Source organism: Saccopteryx bilineata, chromosome 6, assembly GCF_036850765.1.
Source record: "Saccopteryx bilineata isolate mSacBil1 chromosome 6, mSacBil1_pri_phased_curated, whole genome shotgun sequence".
NCBI classification, from domain to species: domain Eukaryota; kingdom Metazoa; phylum Chordata; class Mammalia; order Chiroptera; family Emballonuridae; genus Saccopteryx; species Saccopteryx bilineata.
Genome location: NC_089495.1, coordinates 179,611,040 through 179,631,610, shown reverse-complemented (window position 1 = coordinate 179,631,610; position 20,571 = coordinate 179,611,040). Strand labels below are relative to the sequence as shown.

At 40.9% G+C, this 20,571-nt stretch overlaps 1 protein-coding gene across 10 annotated transcripts in view; it reads left to right on the top strand.

Annotated features, from left to right (window-relative positions):
- Nucleotides 1-20,571, top strand: part of PLCB4 (phospholipase C beta 4) — a 387,833-nt gene that overhangs the window by 279,945 nt on the left and 87,317 nt on the right. For all 10 annotated transcript variants that reach the window (XM_066234675.1, XM_066234677.1, XM_066234673.1 and 7 more), the window contains 3 exons: nucleotides 507-587; nucleotides 1,389-1,448; nucleotides 2,696-2,839. In XM_066234675.1, coding sequence (XP_066090772.1) covers nucleotides 507-587; nucleotides 1,389-1,448; nucleotides 2,696-2,839 — 285 coding nt within the window. The remainder of the gene's footprint in view (nucleotides 1-506; nucleotides 588-1,388; nucleotides 1,449-2,695; nucleotides 2,840-20,571) is intronic.

Here is a 20,571-nt window from a genome sequence, read left to right as displayed (position 1 = left end):
TGCTCACGTGCTCACATCCTGGTTTACGGAACCCTGGATGAGGTTGGGGATAAAAGCAATAAAAGCAAAAATCTCGGCAGTTGTCTAAGTAGACAACTGAATACTGGATTATAAACAAAATAATAATAAATTTCAAAAATATTTTCTCCTGATTGTTGGCATTGTGTTAGGTACGGGCAGTGTGTTCTTCCTTCTGAGAGCTCCTCTTCCAAGGTCTTAGGGAAACTTTCTTCTGTGTGACCTTCAGATCCTGAGTATGTTTTGTTCCTAAAGCTACTCGAGAGGAGGATGCTGCATAAAATTTCATCTCCATGCAAATGTGAATGAGAAAAGTTTTCTAAATGGAAACATCCCATAATATATATAATAAGAAATGTGGTCATCCGATTCAGGATACAAAAGGGTGATTTCTCATTTTCCCGTGGTTAGAGGGTAAAAGATACTTGCATTCTTATTAGATTGAACATGGTGTGAGTCATGCTGATTAACACATTTCTCTTTAACAGGAATCCTTTGTGTTTGAACCCAACTGCCTCTTCAAAGTGGATGAATTTGGGTTCTTTCTGACCTGGAAAAGTGAAGGAAAGGTATGGCCCAGGAATAGCAAAAGTTTTGCTTTTCTGCTGTTTGGGTTAAATCACTTTATTTCTCAATGGTTAGACAAGTTTTAGGGCATGGACTTATGCTTACTCATTCATTCAAGAGCTTTAGAAATGGGCTCCCAGTGCCAGGCATTGGGGGTACAGTGGTTATTGGGGACATTATCCTAGCCCTCATAGAGTGCAGTCTAGAAAGAAAGTCTGACATTTAATAAAAGGTACAAGTCATTGAGTGTTGTGAAAGGAAAGATCAGGTTGCTACAAAGCTTAAGAAAGAAATGTTTGATTTAATCTTGGGAATTAGGAAGGTTTCCCAGAAAAAGAGCTGTTCAAGCTAAAACCTTAAAGCTGTAGAGAGAGCATGTTCATCTGGTTGTATCGCAGGGCTTAACTCAATGCGTGGCACAGTGTACACATTCAATAAAACTTTGAGCTGAATTTAAGAAAAGTAGAATTGAAGTTATAAATAAGTTCGCATTATTCCCACTTTATATTTCATGTACACCCATTATTCAATGATACGCATACATTAACATCCTATATAAAAAAGTAACAGCATTTTATAAACAACTATTCAGAGTTGCATTCATATGTATTCATCTGTATATGGAATGGAATGTATGAGGTCTTGGTTATTTCCGATCAGTACAAATTATTATTGTTGGTGGTGCTTTGCACTTCCTCTTTGATGATCAGTGCCTTAATCGTCACAAGTGTTTAAGTGTATTGTTTGTGCCACAAGTCTGGCAGAATTTAGGCTCACTGCAATATTATATTCTCTCTTTCCAGGAAGGACAAGTGCTAGAATGCTCCCTCATCAACAGTATTCGGTTGGGAGCCGCACCAAAGGTACTTGTGATTGGTGTTCGCCGTTCTAAACACAGATTTACTGAGATCGGAAACGGTGTCCTGAATACTGTTTACTCTATCACTGTCCCCAAATCATCAGCTGGGAATGAAGAGCAGACACAGTCCATGAATCTACTCATCTTTAACTGCTGAGTGATTTGGATTCCATGATGTTTAGTTATAGTAAAAATATTGTTCATCCTTGAATGCAAAGATACCAGCATCCAAAAAACAGTTCCCTGAACTCAGTGATTACGTGCAAGTTCCCTCACCCTTTTTTTTTAGCAAGCAGTGAGGGAGTCGCCGCTGGTTTGTGGTTGATGTGGGAATTTAAATGGCTTCAGCACTTCCATATTTGTGCACCTGTACATGCAGACATTGGCTCACCTTGAAGGCTCGGTTTGCCTCTGAAAGAAAAAAAAATGACAGAGCACATAAATCAGCCTTCTTCACAGTGGCTGATTTGTTTGAATAACAAGTTGTTTGCATAGTGCTGCTAGGAATTAAAAAAAAAGATTTTTTTTCTAGAATATTCTAGCACAGTGTTTATTCACTTCTCCATAATAGCCCTGTGGGTTTTTAGATATTTAAAACAAAATTATGTTCCAAATATATTTTTATTTCTTTTTTTTAAAACTGTCCTCTTTTGTGTCAGTTAAATTTTCTGCATAACTACGTTGGCTTTGCCTCCTGAGTTCTTCTCAAGGACAAAGACACGATTTTATTTGCTAATTAGGGTAAACTTACACTGTCTTCTTTGCAAACACGGATGTCATGGTTTCGGGACATGAACACACTCACTCTTTGTGTCCAGGCTACTTGAAAAACAATCTCATTTTTTAACCACTGTGGTTGCTGGTGTCGCAAGGCCATGCAGATGTGTATGAAACCTCAGTGACTGTCCTCTGGCGAGAGTCACAATCAAGTGCCAGTCAGAGTCTTTTCGCTTGTTGCCGTATTCCAGGGCCTTCATAAAGAAAGACCCTCACACCCGGTTTTCTAAATCAAAACCATTATAGTGCTATTCTTACCACATGAGTTGTGTGCTGTTGTGGCTTCTACCTCAACAAGTTTTAGAAGAATGCTTAGACAGCTGACAATTTAAATAGAAAGAAAACTTTTGCCCTTACACACACACACACACACACACACACACACACATTTTGTCAAGTGTGGTTTCTTGTTGCCATGTTTCCCCCGTGCTCTGCGATCTGACATATTTTCCCCCATTTTATACCTCTCTACAGGATCCCAAGATCCTGGCAGCTCTTGAAGCTGTCGGAAAATCAGAAAATGACCTGGAAGGGCGGGTGTTGTGTGTCTGCAGTGGAACCGATCTGGTGAACATCAGCTTCACTTACATGGTGGCCGAAAACCCTGAAGTAACCAAGGTAGCCTCATTTAAGCAGCTCTCTCCCCACACATCCGCGTGTGGTACATGTAATTTTCCATGTATCATTTTGATATATATTTTAATTGTATAATAATTTAAATTTTTAAAAAGATTTCCATTGCCTTGCTGGAATCTTTGTGTAGAAAATTCAGCAAAGCACAAATACTCCTTGAGCACGCTGTTCATTTACATCAAATACCTTCTGCGGGTACAACTAGCCCAGCACCTTCCAAGCTTGGACACACATGGGAATCACCGGGGATTTCTTTTTAATGCATATTTCGATTCAGTAAGTCTGAGGCAGACAAAAGTCTCCCTATGTAACGAGCTCCCAGTTGATGTGGATGCCGTGGTCTGAGAACCATAGTGTATGTTGCCAGGGGCCAGATCAGCACTGCCTAGTAGAACTGTAATGCAGGCAACAGATGACATTTAAATTTATCTAGCAGCTACATCAGAAAAGTAAAAAGGAGCAGTGAAGTTAATGTCAATGAAATGATTTATTTAACCCAGTATATCCAAACTTATTATCATTTTAACAAGAAATCGATGTAAAATTTACTAATGACATATCTTCTGTTTATACTGAGTCTTTGAAATCTGATATGAGTTTGCAGTTTAGATTAGCTACATTTCTAGTGCTCAGTAGCTACATGTGGCTAGTGGCTACCATGGTGGACAGTACAGATTGTTAGTTAAGATACCCCAGCTCACCCTTATAAGTTATTGATTAGCTACATTTCTAGTGCTCAGTAGCTACATGTGGCTAGTGGCTACCATGGTGGACAGTGCAGATTGTTAATTAAGATACCCCAGCTCACCCTTATAAGTTATGATTCATCTTTCAACATCATAGCCAGCATAGCATGGCTTGGGTAAGTAAGTCTCTCGAAGACATTTTGGCCAATGAAGTAGAAAGCTTCAGATTTAAATTATTTTTCTGCAAGTCACTTCATTTTCAGGGTAGTTTGACCTCTGAACAAAGTTCCCACTGTCTTTCTATGATATGTGTAAAGAGGCCTGACCCTTTGCTATCCCATTACAGAGACCTAGATGGGGGGGGGGGATACAGGAAGTGTTTCATTTTCCCATTAATATTACAGGTAGAAACATAGTTCAGGGTTGAATGACAAAGGCCATCATTAGAAATATGAAAATCATCGAGAGCTAGAAATGGAAATGAGAAGACTTAACCCTGTACCCAGAGTTAACTGGCGGCAGAGTTGAGTTCTGCAGATTCCGAGACGATACAGGCTCTTCTGCCCTCACTCAAGGTGTAGTCCACAGTCCAGCAGCAGAAGCTTCACCTGGGAGCTCCTTCCACGTTACAGTCACAGGCCCACCAGACCCACTGATCCGGAATCTTCATTTTTAACAAGAACCTGAGGTGACTCATCAGTGCAGTGAATTCTGAAAAGCTCCTGGCCTCTTGGCTTTGGAGACAACAATGGCTATTCCAGGTGACCTGGGAGCCTCTGCTTCTGTCCTTGTGAGGGTTTTGTTGGCTTTGTGCTGTTGTTCTAGGTCACTTCGCTTTGGGAGAATAGACTTTGCAGTGCCTTCAAGTTCTGTGATTATTTTGCTCAGATCAATGCCTGGTTTGAATGGGTTCTGGAACCCTGCTGATCTAAACAAACACTGTTCCTGCTTTTTTATTAGTTATTTGCCATAGCAACATTTAGTCCTCAAGTCCATGCTGACCATCTATATGACAAAAAGGCTTGTTAATCAGAGACAGATATTTAGCCACCTAAAATTTTGTGAAACGACACTTCTGTTGACCTGTTTCCTTGCTTTTGTCAACTTATCATATCACAAGAAACAGTATGACTTAGCTATGAGCTTAGAACTCTGGGCTTTGGGACCAGGCTATCTTGGCTCAAATCCTTGCTTGCTCTCTTCAGCCGTGTGACTTTGGCACACAGTTTGCCTCTGTGCCTCATTTTCTTGGTCTGTAAAGTGGGAATAATACCAAAATGTCTGCTCTTAGAACTGTCCTGAGGATTACATGAGTTATCACAATGGAAGTGCTTCAGCACAGCCATTCTCATTGAAAGCCTCGATGGGTGTTAGCTGTTATGATCCCAGGGTCACAGAATAGCCGTCTGATTTCCTTGTGCTGCTACACTCTCCAGGCCCTGAACAAGTACAGTTCTGGGAAGACGGCTCCATTCAGGAAATCTCTTAACTATTTTCCCTTCTATGACTTCAGCAGTCAGTCATGGTCCAGTTTGTTTAAGAACCATGCTCTGAAATCTGTATTCGTGAGTGGGGAGCGCATATGTGTATGTTTGAGATAGGGGGTTATATATACTGCTCACAAAAAAATTAGGGGATGTTTTATCACTTTGTATTCATTTTGAGCATATTCCCTAATTTTTGTGAGCAGTATACTTAAAAATATGAATTTTTTTCTAGTATCATTTCCCCTGAGATTTAAGATCAGCTAGCTAGCCAAACAAGTAAAGCTACAAAATAATTCTCTATTGGATTTTCAATTCAAACTCAACACTCTCTAAACTTGCTCTTATTGTTCCAGTTTCTAGGAACTGTTACTACGAATTTTATATTTCATTAGTAGTATTACATAGCAATATAAATCTCACTATTTAAACTAGACAGTCCATATGACCAGAGTATGTGCTGTTGGTTGATCAACACTTGGAGTTGATTAGAATATAATTTTTTTCATTAAGTACGCATGTATGTGGATAATCTTGCCCACTTACTGAATATATAACTTAGCATAACTACTAATCCAGGTCCTCACACTTCCAGGCTCCCACACAGACAGCATCTTCGCCATCACTGCCGGTCTGTCCCTGTTCCTGTACATGTGCTATCATCCCTGACAAAGCACATTACCCATCTGAGTGACAGGATTTATACAAAATACATATGGATATTATTACTTCAGGTCAAAAAGATGGCGAGGTTCACACTTTAAATCAGGTCACATGACAAATAAATAAATAAACAAAAATAAAACAGGTAGAGTGAGAAATGTAGCAATCTCTCAGAGAACCCAGAATGCTGTGTGTGACACAGTAAAGACCACTTTTGGTGCCACTCTCTTGTGATTCCAGCTTAGGAGCCTCAAATCATGATGCCATAGAATAGGCTGACAACCCTCTCAGCTGACTGTATCCCTGGTCAGCTTGTCATAAAGGTCAGTTAAAGCAAATCATCCTTTTTTAAAATAACACATACATACCTTAAATACATTTTAACTTGAAACATACATATATTGCGGTTTAATTGTTTTCTTGTTTAATTGTCAGTCTTTTAATGTTGGGGCTGACTTGTTTCCATTCAGTGTGGGTCAGCTGATAGGAGTCCAGGCGTTTTCTTGTCCGTACCTCACCCATAATGCATTGTGGCAAATGTCCAGTCTGGTTTTTTGAAAGTAGAACTGAGACACTCAGAAGCAATGGAAGTAGAGAAAGAGTAAGACTTATTTACCTCATTGTTTGGTTGTTTTGTTCACATAGAGTTTAAGAAAAGATATTTTGGCAACTTTGCTTTAAAGAAATCTTTCCAAAAATATTCATCTAGAGAAACGACAATCATTTTCTTTTCACAAGCATACTGCATTGGTTCATATGATTTTGTATTACGATGAGTATAAAGCAGTTTGGAAACAAATGTGAGTAATTCGTGGTGAGCGTACAAGGTGAAAGCAAAGGCATTCACAACATATTAGCGGGTAGCTTACTAACTGGGAGTTCAGCGCTTAGGTTGTTTTGCTAGTTTTATGAACATTGGATGAGTCTTGGTCTGACCAGTGAGATATAAGTTAAGACAGTATCTAGTACAGAAGTCTCTTAAGAGTATCCTAAGAGATTCTTGAGTCTGTTCTTAATTCCCAGGCTCTTATGACACAGTCTGACTATTTGGAAAAAAACTCACTTAGCCAAACATGTAATCCAAACCAATGGACCAACTTTCAACTTTGTGGACTCCCTGTGAAGTACCAGTGCTTATAGGGAGAAATTGTTCCTGATTCTGCACAAACTATTTACATTCTTTATGCTTCTACTTTTCAAAGAGGTTCTCTAATATTTTTTCCTTATTTCAAGTGGGTGTTGTAAAAGTCAATATTTTTTAACATAAAATCTTGGCCTCTTCGAGTTGAGGTTTCAAACAAATACAAGATATTGCCTGACTAGGCAGTGGTGAAGTGGATAGAGAGAGCAATGGCCTGGGACACAGAGAACCCAGGCTCAAAACCCCAAGGTCGCTGGTTTGAGCACAGGCTCACCAGCTTGAGTGTGGGATTAGAGACATGACTCATGGATGCTGGCTTGAGCCCAAGGATGCTGGTTGAACCCAAGGTTGCTGGCTTGAACAAGGGGCAACTGGCTTAGCTGTAGCCCCACGGTCAAGGCACATAGGAGAAAACAAGCAACGAACAACTAAAAGTGACTCAAACAAAGAATTGATGCTTCTCATCTCTCTCTCTTTCTGTCTGTGTGTCCTTATCTATTCCTCTCTCTGTCTCTGGCTTTCTCTCTCTTTCTCTCTGTCTACTAAAAATAAATAAGTACATATATACGTATATACATACATACATACATACATACAAGATCTTTTCCAGTAACCATGGCTATGAAAATATAATTGTGCTTTTTTTTTCTGGTAAAAGATGACACCAGTGTAAATGACATCTTGGTAGCTAAGCTTCTATTTTTCCCAGTTGCCCTCTCTGCTTAAAGAATAATAAGATTGCCTTGTCACTGTACTTCTTCACTTCTTTAGAAGATTGAGCTGTGTTTTGTGGGCCTTTCTCCCCTGTGAAATACATCTCTAATGGTGTCATAAACTTAGGTCCAAATCCAAACATTTCACCCTTCACCCACAATATTTTCAAGTTGCAAAGACCTTTCTTGCACATTCTGCATGGGTCCCTTAACAAATACTCCTGAATCTAGAATCTAGCTGTTTTTCAAAACCACCATGACTGCAGCATGATCGGGGCCAATATCATTCCTCTCCTAACTGGTTTCTCTGCTTTGGCCTTGACCCTTTAAGTCTAGTCCCAAAATAAGCAGCTGGAGAGATGTTATTAAAATGTAATTCAGATCTTAGCACTCCACTGCTCAAAACCCTGCAAGAATTGATCCTTTTTTCCTTTCCTCTTTCTGTCTTTTGTCTCCCCTTTACCTCCTTGTGTTTCCTTCAAGCCTCAGGGAGTTTGCATGTGCTGTTCCTTTTGCCTGGAACATACTCTTTCCCCAGTTACAGACAGTGTTTTTCCCTCACCTTTTCTCAGGTCTTTGCTGGAACATCCCCTTAGTGGGAGCCCCATACCTCACGCCCACACCCCCACTACTTCCTAACTCCTGACCCTGCTTTATTTCTCTGTGTGGCTCTGATTGTGGTTTAGGTACCATATACTCATTTGTTTTCTTTTTTCCACCACATGAGGGCGATATTTTTTTAACTGCTGCATCCACATCATCAAGCATGGTCAGTGCCCAACATGTATTAAGTGCCCAATATATGTTTTATTGAGGTCTTTGTGTTGACTATATCTATAAATTCTAACCTGCGTGATGAAAATGTATAGCCCCTCCTGCTGTGTACCTCCAGTGTTTTTACAGCTGAGCTCTAAGAAAAGCTAAGAAAGTGATCTTTGGACAAGAGGAATGAGAAAATGTGATTTAGTGATTGTTAAAAAGGTCTGGGATTTCAAGGTGTTATTTTTAGAGTCACTTTTCAGGATATAATGGGACTGTTGCTAAAAAGCTATGACAAGACTGAAGGTTTTAACGCAGGTGCTGTGGCCTCTTTCCAATTTAGATCATTATTTTCTGCTTACCTGAATTCTTCCTGACACTTCAGTTAGGAAATTTAGCTCTCATTTCCTCTCCTTAAAAATCCTGTTAAAAGGGCCTGCTAACAAATTGCTGGCACTTTTTTCCTCAAACACATTGTGCCTGTGGGTATAGTTGTATCTTGTATGTCATGTGGCTAAAGCAGCCACATGAAAAAGACTTTTTCCACCTTTTTTTCTAAATTGTAATGAAGCTTTTTTATCCTCGAATCATGCTCATCTTTTTGCCTACTGTCACCATAAGCTAGATAAATAAGACTGAACATAACTTTCTTTAGTTAAAAAAGCAAGTCAGTTTCTTTAAAAAAAAAATGACTTTATTGGAGTGACATTGGTGTAAGGTATTTCTCCCCACCAACGAAGAAGGAAGGGCATAGCCACGAATTGTGGAATAATAAAAGCTTTATTCAGAGCGCTTCCCGTTTGATGTTCTCTGACCTGAGGGACAGGGGCCAGAGAAGTTGCATGGGGGGGATCCGTGTGGGGGAAATTTAAAGGGTCGTTAGGGTGGTAGAGTTGATATGACGTGGCAAAATTTCATTGGCTGACAGACGGTCGGTCGCTCTTTTCCAAAGGACTCCTGGGAAGTTTCTTTGGGCGCACATGGGTGTGGGCAGCTCCGGCCAAAGTTCCCAGGCCTGGTTCCTCGCGTGACTTTCCCCCATTGCCAACCAATCTGACAATTGGTTAATAAAATTATACAGGTTTCAGGTGCACAGTTCTATAGTACTTCATCTGTACCCTGCATTGTGTGTTCTTCGCCCCAAGTCAAGTCTCCTTCCATCACCGTCTATCCCCCGCTACCCTCTTCTACTTCCCCACCCCCTTTCCCTCATGCAGTCTTAATCCCTCTACCTTGTTTACTCAGCCCCCTGAAACGTTATCCCCTCTCACAGTGGCCATTCTGTTCTCTGTATCTATGAGTCTGTTTCTATGTATTTTATTTGTTAGTTTATTTTGGTCATTGGATTCCAGTCCATGAGTGAAATCATATGACACTTGTCTTTTTCTGACTGGCTTATTTCACTTAGCACATAACTCTGCGGGTCAATCCATGCTGTCGCAAAAGGTAAGATTTTGTTCCCCCCCCCCTTTTTTTTAATTTTTGCGGCAAGTAGTATTCCATTGTGTGCTTTCTAATCCACTCATCTACTGATGGGCACTTGGGCTGCCTCCAAATCTTGGCTATTGTAAATAACACTACAATAAATATTGTATTAAGGCTGCATACATTCTTCTGAAGTAGTGTTTCATTTTTCTGTGGATAAATTCCCAGGAGTGGAATTGCTGGGTCATAAGTCAGTTCCATATTTAATTTTTTGAGGTAACTCCATACTACTTTCCAGAGTGCCTGCACCAGTCTGCATTCCCACCAACAGTGCATGAGGGTTTCCTTTTCTCCACATCCTTGCAACTCAGTTTCTCTCGGGTATTTTTTCTGTCTTAGAATGCAACTCCCACTGAGAATTTTGATCCCTGTGTGCTGAAGGGAGTTCAGATGTCTTTCAGGAACTTGCAGCTGGCACTGCACAGCAGACTAGAATCACAGAGCCACTGTACATAAGATTGAGATGCAATGCTTATTTAAAGCATCTACAAATAGTCTGTTATTTTATACTAAGTTGAATTTTCCTTTGATTACAAAAACAAGCTGCCATTATGAGGATCAAAATGCAAATATTTGAATTGGGTTTAGATGATTTCCAGACTCCACATTATACTTTATGCACATTGCAAATATTTGGCAAACTCCATAATTATCCTTTGTAACCAAGTAAGTCATCACATAAATGCATAACTACTATAGAAATTAAATTACCAAAATGTTGTGTGTTTTTTCTGTATACAACAAAGATAAAGTCAGGTAGTTTATTACGGTAATGAAATCTTACTGTAGTAACTTGGGTTGAATGTCAAAATCACTTTGCTGAACTTGAATTATGTTAAGTGGAAGGCTTACTGTAACGATTCTTTTTTTTTTTTTTTTTTTTTTTTACTGTAACGATTCTTGCAGAAAGAATGTAGTTTTTGTTTTGTTGAAGAAAAATCAAGTTTGCTATTTAGTCAGTACCTCCTATTGGTTTTGCTAACACACTGCACAGCCTCCCTCCCCTCAACTAATTCCATAGTCAAGCATGGAGCTACTGAAAGGAATCACACCAAAGGCCTCACCAGGAACTTTGTGAAAATGCCAATTTTCTCTGCTGGAACTTTTGAAGAATCTGAAAGGAGAGTGAAGCCTAATGCACCTGACATTCTGGGGATGGAGCCTAATAAATATGAATTTACAGAGGCAGAGCTCAATAATCTGTTTTAACTAGCAGGTTATTCACCCAGGTCATTCTGATGCTGGGTGAAACTTGAATCTCTTTGGCATAGTATACAAATGGATTTAGTCCCAAAATCACAACAATTTTGAACCCAAACAAACTTGTAGCAAATTGATTGACTGCAGCATACAGATAGACATCTATTTACCAGCCTGGCCATTGATTAGGATTCACTAAGTAAAAACACAAAAGGCACACTTTAAAAGCATGGTCTCATGACCCTAGAAATATGTGTGTTTCCAAGCACCCCCTTTTCAAATGCTAATGCTTGAAATCCAGTTTTAATTGTGTTATATATGCTCATGCTTCTCAAAGTGTGGCCCCCAGCCCAGCAGCTCCAGCAGTACCTGGGAACTGCATTAGAGATTCAGATTCTCAGGCCTGCCTCAGCCCAGCAGAATTAGTAACCCAGGTTTAACGGGGCCAGCAGGTGATTCTGACACACACCGAGTCTGAGAACCACAGCCCTCAATAACAGGTGTTTCTATCCTGCTTCTCTGGCAGAAGTTGAATAGCTTAACTGTGCATCTGAATTGCCTACCTGTCACCCACACCTTACTCTATACTAATTGGTTAAAGTTCATCCCCACATCGCCTCCATTTTTTGGAGGCTCATGTCTGGGGTGGTGTATGGGTGTTATTATTATTATTTTTTTTAATATTTCCAAGTCTGAAAATGGGTATGTTCTTGTTTCATTTTGTTTTGTTCTTTAGAAAAGTCTGAATTCGAGTGAAATCAGTGAATGGCAGTAAAACACTATATTTCTTAAGGACAGGGCCGAGACTCAGAGCATGCGAGGGGGAGTGTGTCCGTAAGCTGCTTTAGATGCCCCGGCCCACCTACCTGCTTTTCTGCCAGATAATGAGATAATGATAATGAGGTTTGTCCGTCTGATTTCTGGGCTGACTGTAGAGACCATCAAAGTCTGCCTCGTGCGGGCTGCGTCCATCAGTGTGCCTGTGGGGTGGGTTAACTGGTCTCCGTGCCTCCCACAACCTCCTCTCCTCTCTCTCTCGCTTTCTGCAATCTCAGCCTGCTCTTGCCACACCCTCTGCCGCAGAATCCAGCACTTCAGTGTCCCCTCCATGGTGGCACTCTCAGAATTCTAAAATGATCTCTTTACCTCTGTATCAGCAAACGCTGTAGTTCCCTTTAGACCAGAGGTAACAAACTCAGGTGCCGGCAAGAGCCAGGGAGATGATGTGAATAATGAAAAAGTTCCCAGCGAAGACATTAGGGGATGTGGAGCCTTCAGTGCATTGACTGTCCCTCCCACGTAAGTTGCCATGAACGTTGGGAAGGGGCAGCGTCCACTACTTACAGCCAATGTTCCTACTATCGGAAGGTGGGCCTGAGGCTGCTAAACTGTTGGTAATGGCTGTGCTTTTTCTATGAGGTACTTCTGTGTGTTCTTTCAAAATTGAAGTGCATTTCACATAACATGAAATTAACCATTGTAAAGAGAACAATTCAGTGCCATTTGGTAAATCACATTGTTACACAGTCACCACCTGTGCCTATAATCCCCCTAATGGACGCCCTTTGCCCATTAATCTCCCACCAACCCCAAAACCCTTAATGTGTCTTTTTAATGCAACACACAGTTGTCTTTTACACGGAGTTGGGCTTACACTCTTTATAGAGCTTAATATACTGTTTTGTAATTTAAAATTTTTTATCATACGCATTTCCTTGTTTTTTACGGTCTGTAAGTTGTTTTTTCTTTTTCTGGGGCTCAATGTAATTATAAATCCCCACAGTCTTTGAGATTGATTTCCTTGGTATTACCAGCTCATGCTTCTTTAGAAAACTTCCAGCCTCCTGGGCACTTCTGTTCTCAGTGCTGGGATCTTCACCCAGGGCATATTTCATTGCTGGGGCCTCTCTTATCATGATTTTTCATGAACTTGACAGGTTTCCTAAGAAGAGACTCTAGGCTCTAGGCTCAGCCGTGAGCAGCTCATTTTGCCCTAATTGCAAGTGTTATCAAATGGCTCCACCAAGGGAATGCAAAATGAGTTACTCTAATTGCACCAGAAGCATAATATGAAGTTTGGGTTTCACCTTTTGGCCCCTGGGAGAGAAACATGTCACTAGCTTTAAATTGCTTCTCCATTTACAAGTTCCAGTTTATACTGCTAGCAAAAATTGCCATTGTGAACATAATGTTGGCGTGATGTAGGCTTGCCCGTATTTGTGTGTCTTCTAATCTTTGGGTTATAATATAAAAAGGGGATCCGTGAGGAGGCCAGGAGGATACCTGGCCTGAGATGAGGCTGTTACTTCTGAGCACTAGGATCTGGAGCAGATAATGTAATAATCTTATAACCAGGGCTGGCACACTGCAGCCCGTGGAGCACCCAGCCCTCAGCCTGATTCTGTCTGACCACTGAGCTGGGAACGGCTTTTACATTTTAAAGGGATGCAAAAACAAAACAAGATACAAACACTGTACAACGGAGGACCACATGTGGTCTCCAAAGCCCGAAATATTTATTACATGGCCCTTTACAGAAAAAGTTTGCTGACACCTAATAACTATGATAACAAGAACAGCTGTGTGAAGTTTTTTTAGTTTATACTCAGTACCAGACCCTGTTCAAAATGCTTGACATGTATTGTCTCATTTAATTCTCACAACAATTCTGTGAGATAGAAATAATTCTCTTCATTTTACAGAGGAAGAAGTAGGCCCAGAGAGGTTGAGTAGCTTGTCCAAGGTCACACAGCCAGGAAGTGGCAGAGCAGGTGTTTTGAACCCTGGATCATGAATTCTGTCAGCTCTTGGGTTGGGGGACAGTCGCTTCCACTTCTAACATTGCATGACTTGACTATACTCCTTAAGGTAACTGTGGGAGGTTTAGTACTTGGGCAGAGCAGAACTTCCCAAATAGCTGGTTGGCAAAATGGATTTCTCAAAAATGTCCGCATTTACAGGGGATTTCCTGGTCACGTAAGCATGAGAAAGACTTGTCGGGGAGGTGTCACTATGGTGTAGCAGTCTGAGAAATGTCACTATTCTCTTGTCAGTCTCAACTAGGGGAAGGCTAATCAGCTATTTCCCAAGCTTTTCTTCATTTTTATTTTGGCCTGTTGAAGGGGAACAAATGAAAATCTTTTAGAATGACTGTTTTACAGGCAAAAGTCAGCAAATGGCACCACAGAGGCGTTCTTCGGCCCAGTATTTTTCTAGAAGTATTGAAACAGTGGACTCTAGGCATTCATTTATTCATCATTTCTGTAAATATTCTTTTTATTGTTTTCCTGCTGCTGTATTTCTTCTCTCCCTTTTCCTCCCCTTCCTTGGGGAGCCGCAGGAGCGTGGTGGGACTATTCCATAAAGGATAGGAAGTTAGATAGTGAAACAAACCCAGTGATTTCGATTTTTTTTAGTACCTCTTATATTACATTCTATTTAGTTTATGGAAGTAGTTTTCAACCTTTTAACACTCAGGCTACCAGTGAAAGTAGGAGAATTATTTCGGGCACCGCTAAGACAGAAATCAAATGAGCATAAACAAATTCAACTAAGTTCATCGGGTGTATAATCTTCATACAACATCAGGGTGGTTAACTCTTTCGCGGACCAGCATGAAATTTCTGCAGACTGACAGTTGATAAACACTGGATGGGATTACATATTATTTGATGTCCGGACTAAACAGCAGCTTGATGCTGCCTAGGTGAGAGCTGTCCCCTTGATTGATTATATCTGTCACAGAGCCTCAGCAGGTAGCATTTGTCTGCATGTTGAAATGCTATCCATTTTGTCACGACTTAATTTGCCTGCATTGTCAGAAGGATTGTGACCTCAGGAATTATTAACACAGGCACCAGCCTAGGAAACAACTTGATGAACACCTTTCAATTCATCAGCTGTCCATTCATCTTGTACTCACCAAGATTTTGCAGATTTGATAGATGAGGCCCAAACTGTACTCACAAATCTGGTGTTTCTGATGGGCATGGTCTGATGCTCTTGGTTTTCTCAAAAAAAAAACCTCAAAGTTCTTCAGTTATTTTGGAGTTCTCCAATGGGTGCCAAATAAGTGTTACATAAAATAAACCAAATACCTCATTTTCTTTTGGAGTGATTTCTGGAGTTTGAAGGAAACAGATCTGCTTTGTGAACTTGGAGGCGCTGAAAACATCACATGCTATTTATTTGAAGTCAGTAGGCATGAGTGAACAGAAGCATAAGTGTATTCTGAATGTACACATGTGTATATAGTTTCTTCAGCTGGGCCTGTGATATAAACTGTCAACAGACAAATTCACAAGAGAAAAGGCATAGAACTTTATTATTTTCTATTAATTTCATCTATTGACTTTTAATTTTCCATGCGCAGGGGCATCACAGAAAGTAGTATATCACCAAAGAATCAGTGAGGTTTGAGAGTTCGTGTAGCTTCTTCACAGGGGAAAGAGAGGTGAGAAAAGCCAATTATAGAAGAGCAAATAAGTTTTAGGGAAGATTAACGGGCCCTTAGGAAAAGCGATCAGAGATATAATAATTTTGTGGTATTTTCCATTTGGGTGCAGTGCCAACCTTTCATCTTCCAGAAGAAGATTGAAGTTGGTCCTGGAGGCGGGGGATTGAAGATAACTGACTTCTTTGGGAAGATTTTGCTCTTATACAGATAAGGGATTTCAAGAATTCAGATGCCTTCAGTTCAAAATAATCCTTGTGCCAAAGTGGCATCTATTTGGGCAGCCTATCCTGATTTCCTTCAACAGTGTACTTATTGGAGTGGATATCTGGACTGAGATGTGGTTATTTCTGACAAGGTTACAGAGGAGCTGCAGAATCTGGCTTAGGCAACACAAAAACTGTCTCTTAGGAATGGTAGCGAACAGAAACTGACCTGGAACGGGAATGTGACACTCCAACTTCTGAGTGATGACCAAGAACAGCACAGTGTCCTCCCCTTTCTTGTGACGATTTAGAGGTCCTTTTTTGACCTAACTACCCACTGCTGTCAAGATAACCAGCCAGGCAGACAGTTTGTTTTGACTATCTGTGAGTGACTAAACTAATTTTGACTAGAAAAGTATAAATATTACCCAGGCCCATCCAAATCTATCTTTGAAACACAGCCCCACATACTCATATATGGCAGCTGATTCCCTGCCCAGATACTCATTTGCCATGCTCTGAAGGTAATTTAAGAATCAGATGACGCTTAATACATTCCTTCTCTAACCTTCTTTAACTTGACTCTGTGGACAGAGAACAGCAGATTAAAATTTGGTATTTTCTGAAAGACTCTCAGACTCTGTCAAGAGAAAAAAAAAAAAAAAGCCCTTGTTTCTCTCTTTTGGATTTGAAAAGTTTATGAGAATTGTTATTGATTTCCCCAGAGCTTTTAAGATTACTACTGGCTTATCTCTGGACTGTTTTCTCTTTCTTTCTCTCTTTCTTTCTTTTGGCAAAATCCTCATCATTTTTGGCCACCAGTTTTCATAGTTTGCTCTTGGTCATTATCATAGCTCCTTAATTAAAGCTTTCATCTTGTGTTTCCCAGCTGGATTTGTCTAAGATTGCAGGCTTAGCTCCTTTATTATGTATGAAATTCTTCGCCATCTTACCTTGCATTCTTCTCTTTTGGGGTAGTGGTTCCGGTAAGGTCCAGGTTTCTTTGCTTGATTCGTCCTCACTGTCAAAGCTGTTGTTGTCTCTGCCTGTTTGCCTTCTGTCCCATGCCAAGAGGGAGTCTGCCACCACTGACATCGATATCTTGTGAGATTGACACTTAGTACATTCTACCCTGCACTTCTCTCTCTCCTAGGTAGAGTCAACAGCAGGTAGTTGAAATGAATAAGAACAGTTGTTTTATATTTTCTCTTTCACATCATGTAAAAAATTGGTCTGTGGTGTGCAAACCAACATTGCTAGATCTGCTCCCATTTAATTTTGGAATGGACTTAGCATCCTAGATGAGCACAGTGAAAGAGTAGACTGTTACTGTTTTTTTTGTCAAGTTCTGCCTAAATTACCAGCCTGTCTACTCACCCTCCTGCTTCTACCTGTGAGGTTTTATTATCATGGACCCTGCCTCAGACCTTGGGTTGAATGCCATGGGGACCAGGACCTCAGGAACACTGACCTTCAGCCTCTAGTTACTCCTGCTGTTGTGTGGGCTCCATCCACCGTGCGCAGGTCTGATCACTGGACACTTTGGTGGGCCAAGTAGTGTTCTGATCGTGTACTTTATTTCTGGGTAATGGACCTGTTCTGTGTCTATACCAAATTATCTGGTAATTATTCTTCTGAGAAGGCCGGGCCTGTACTGATTGTCACTTACCTCTCTTGGAAGCAGGGGAACTATTACCTCTAAAGGCTCCCAAGGCCATCTCCTGCTGCCTGAGATCCTGGATTTTCAGTGGCTATGGAACTTCATTTTAATCAGCCTCCCAATGGCTGCCTGTATTGCTTTTATAATGCTTGTAACTTTCTTTTAAAATGTTAGCATGTACAAAGGTGTGTGTGTGTGTGTGTGTGTGTGTGTGACTTTTAATCCAAAACAAGGGAATGAAAATTTAAAATTTGAAGTGTATCAATGGGTAGTACTCACCCTAAGGGTGGTTAGTTAGCATGTGAAAAGCTTGACTCAAAAGCCCATTGCCCGCTCATTATATATAAATTATACCTCAAGAAAATTGATTAAAAACAAAACCAGACAAATCTTTTCTCCAGTGGCCACCTCCATACACTCTTCAATTATCTTTATCTCTGATTAGTGCCAGATGCTCTGATTCGAGCATAATTCAGTGAGTGCAGTTACTTACCTGGAGGGCCTGTTCCACGGCAGATGGCTGAGCCCCACCCCCTACTGTCTGATTGTGTAGGTATGGGGTGGGGCCTGAGCACTGGCATTTCTCATATATTCCTGTGTGATGCTTATGCTGCTGATGCAGGGAACCACCTGAAAAGAGCTGGCATAAAGAAAACTGCTTTTCCATTGGTGGACTTCATAGTGGTATTCAACATGTGCATTTGTCTAGTCAGAGCATACAAACCCTGCTGTCGTTGCATGAACAGGGCACAGAAAACAAGCCCAAAGGCCTACGTGGCATCTCTTGGGAGCTTATAGAAAATGCAGAATCTTCAATGCAGACACCAAACCTACTGTATCTGAATCTCTACTTTAACAAAATCTCCGAGTGAGCCAAATGTACATTAAAGTTCAAAAAATACTGGGGTAAACTAAATTTAGTGTATGGAGTCTAGTTCAGAGGTCCTTAGTTGTAGATCCACATTGGAATTACCTTTGGTGTCTAAAATATAGATTGATAGTCCAACCACACTCAGATTTTTAATGGGAATCGCCAAGGGTAGCGTCCAGGCTTCTGAAATATCTCATAAAAACTCCGTAGGCAATTCTGATATACAACAGGCTCTGGGAACTACTAATCTAGTCTTTGAGTACTAGCCACAGTGTCCTTCTAACAGTGCACAAGCTGGAAATGTCTTCCTCTTGGCCTGCCTGCAAAGTTAAATATTGACAACTTAATGTCAGCTAATACCTTATCTTAACTGAACTGAAATGATTTCATTTACCTTGCTTATATAGACTCATAAGAGAAAATATCTTGGGTTCTACCTACAGTGTCTTTACTCTGAAACCTGAGCCACATTTAATGGCAACTGCCTATATTTAGTGGCAAATGCTCACAGTTTTAGTGTAAAAGCTCAATGCCTTCCTAAAACAAAGTTTCTAGTTTACTGTAAAGATGTAGTTACTCCACTCAATATTATTCACCTGGAGATTTGTGAAATGTTGCAATTTTACATTCTAATCACTTTATAAAGAATCTTGTCTTATTGCAATGTTAGACACTAGAAATCTTACTTGAAAGTTTTGTAGTTTGTCTCAAGTGCATGGAAATAGGTTTTTACTTCCCTTCTTGAATGTCCTTCCATCTTACCAGAGCTCAGTACAAAGGGCTCAAAAGCTGTATTTCAAATTACAGTATATAAATTCCTGGCTTGTGTTGTTTGAGCAGATGAAAACTAGTTATTTTTTAGAGAAATTAGGCACCTTAAAGATAGCCAATTGAAATATGTCCTGACTTGTTCCTATCCACGTTTAAACAACAACAAAACCTGAATGGATCAAGGTTTATGAGTTCCATCTACCAAAAAGTTCTCATATTCTAAATATTTCAGATGGCCCCATTCATTCCTTATTTTCACAGCTCAAACAAAGAAGGTGAAAGTTACTATCTGCAGTATCTTGCCTCCTCTTGTTTCCGCATACAAGCAATTGAACTTCAGTCCCCTAAATGTGCAGGTCAGACTCCCCATTCTAGTGAATGCAGATTCTTTTCAGCTCAGGTGGGGAGAGATATGACAAAAAACAAGAGTGAATAAGAACTGGGGGTCCTTGCCCTGGCTGGTTGGCTCAGTGGTAGAGCGTCGGCCTGGCGTGTAGGAGTCCCAGGTTTGATTCCCGGCCAGAGCACACAGGAGAAGCACCCATCTGCTTCTCCATCCCTCCCCCTCTCCTTCCTCTCTGTCTCTCTCTAACCCCTCCCGCAGCCAAGGCTCCATTGGAGCAAAGATGGCCCTGGCGCTGAGGATGGCTCTGTGGCCTCTGCCTCAGGCGCTAGAATGGCTCTGGATGCAACAGAGCGACGCCCCAGAGGGGCAGAGCATCGCCCCCTGGTGGGCATGCCGGGTGGATCCCGGTCAGGCGCATGCGGGAGTCTGTCTGACTGCCTCCCCGTTTCCAGCTTTGGGAAAAAAAAAAAAAAAAGAACTGGGGGTCCTTATAGAAGTTGCATATTCCAAATGAGGGCACTGTAGGAAACCCTCACCTCCCTTAGAAACCAAATCCCAATCTTCCTAGGTGGGCAATGGAAGAAGACGTTCCCTCAACTAGACCCGTGCTTCTCGAACAAAATGTGCCCACGAGTCACCAGCGATCGTATTAAATGCACGTTCTCATTCAGTGGGTCTGGGATGAGACCTGAGATTCTGCATTTCTAACCAACTACTTCCTAATGTTGATACTGTTGGTCTAAGAGCCATCCCTCTGACTGGGATTTAGAACAGAGCTACTTTAAAAACGGAGTTTGCAAAAGAATCGCTTTGAAAGCTCAATTAAACACAGATTTCTGTACACAGACCCTGGAGACAGAGTTAATAGGTGGAACCTGAGAATTTGCATTTTAATCATCTGCAGGTGATTCTGATGCTGCTGGGTCCCTCAAGTAGCAAGTCTCTAGTTAACTTTTGAGCAGACTTAGTTACGCCTGCAAAGAAAAAGAAAACAAAGAGCCAGACACTGAAAGGTTAGGGAGGACGCTACCGACTCTTCCTTTGGAGAAAATAGCAGCAAACTTGGAGAATGCCACAGGGTCCGTGTTATTTTTGCTTTGACAATATGCTTTTTTGACTAGAGACTGAAAAGAATGGTTCTGGAATAAAAGCTAGAGATAAGATTGAGTTTGAAGGAACACCCCTGCCTGAAGTGGTGCTGACTGTATAATGATAATAATAATAATAGTTATTTTAAAAGGACAAATCTCTGCGCAGAATAAGGCTGGAAGGAGGAATA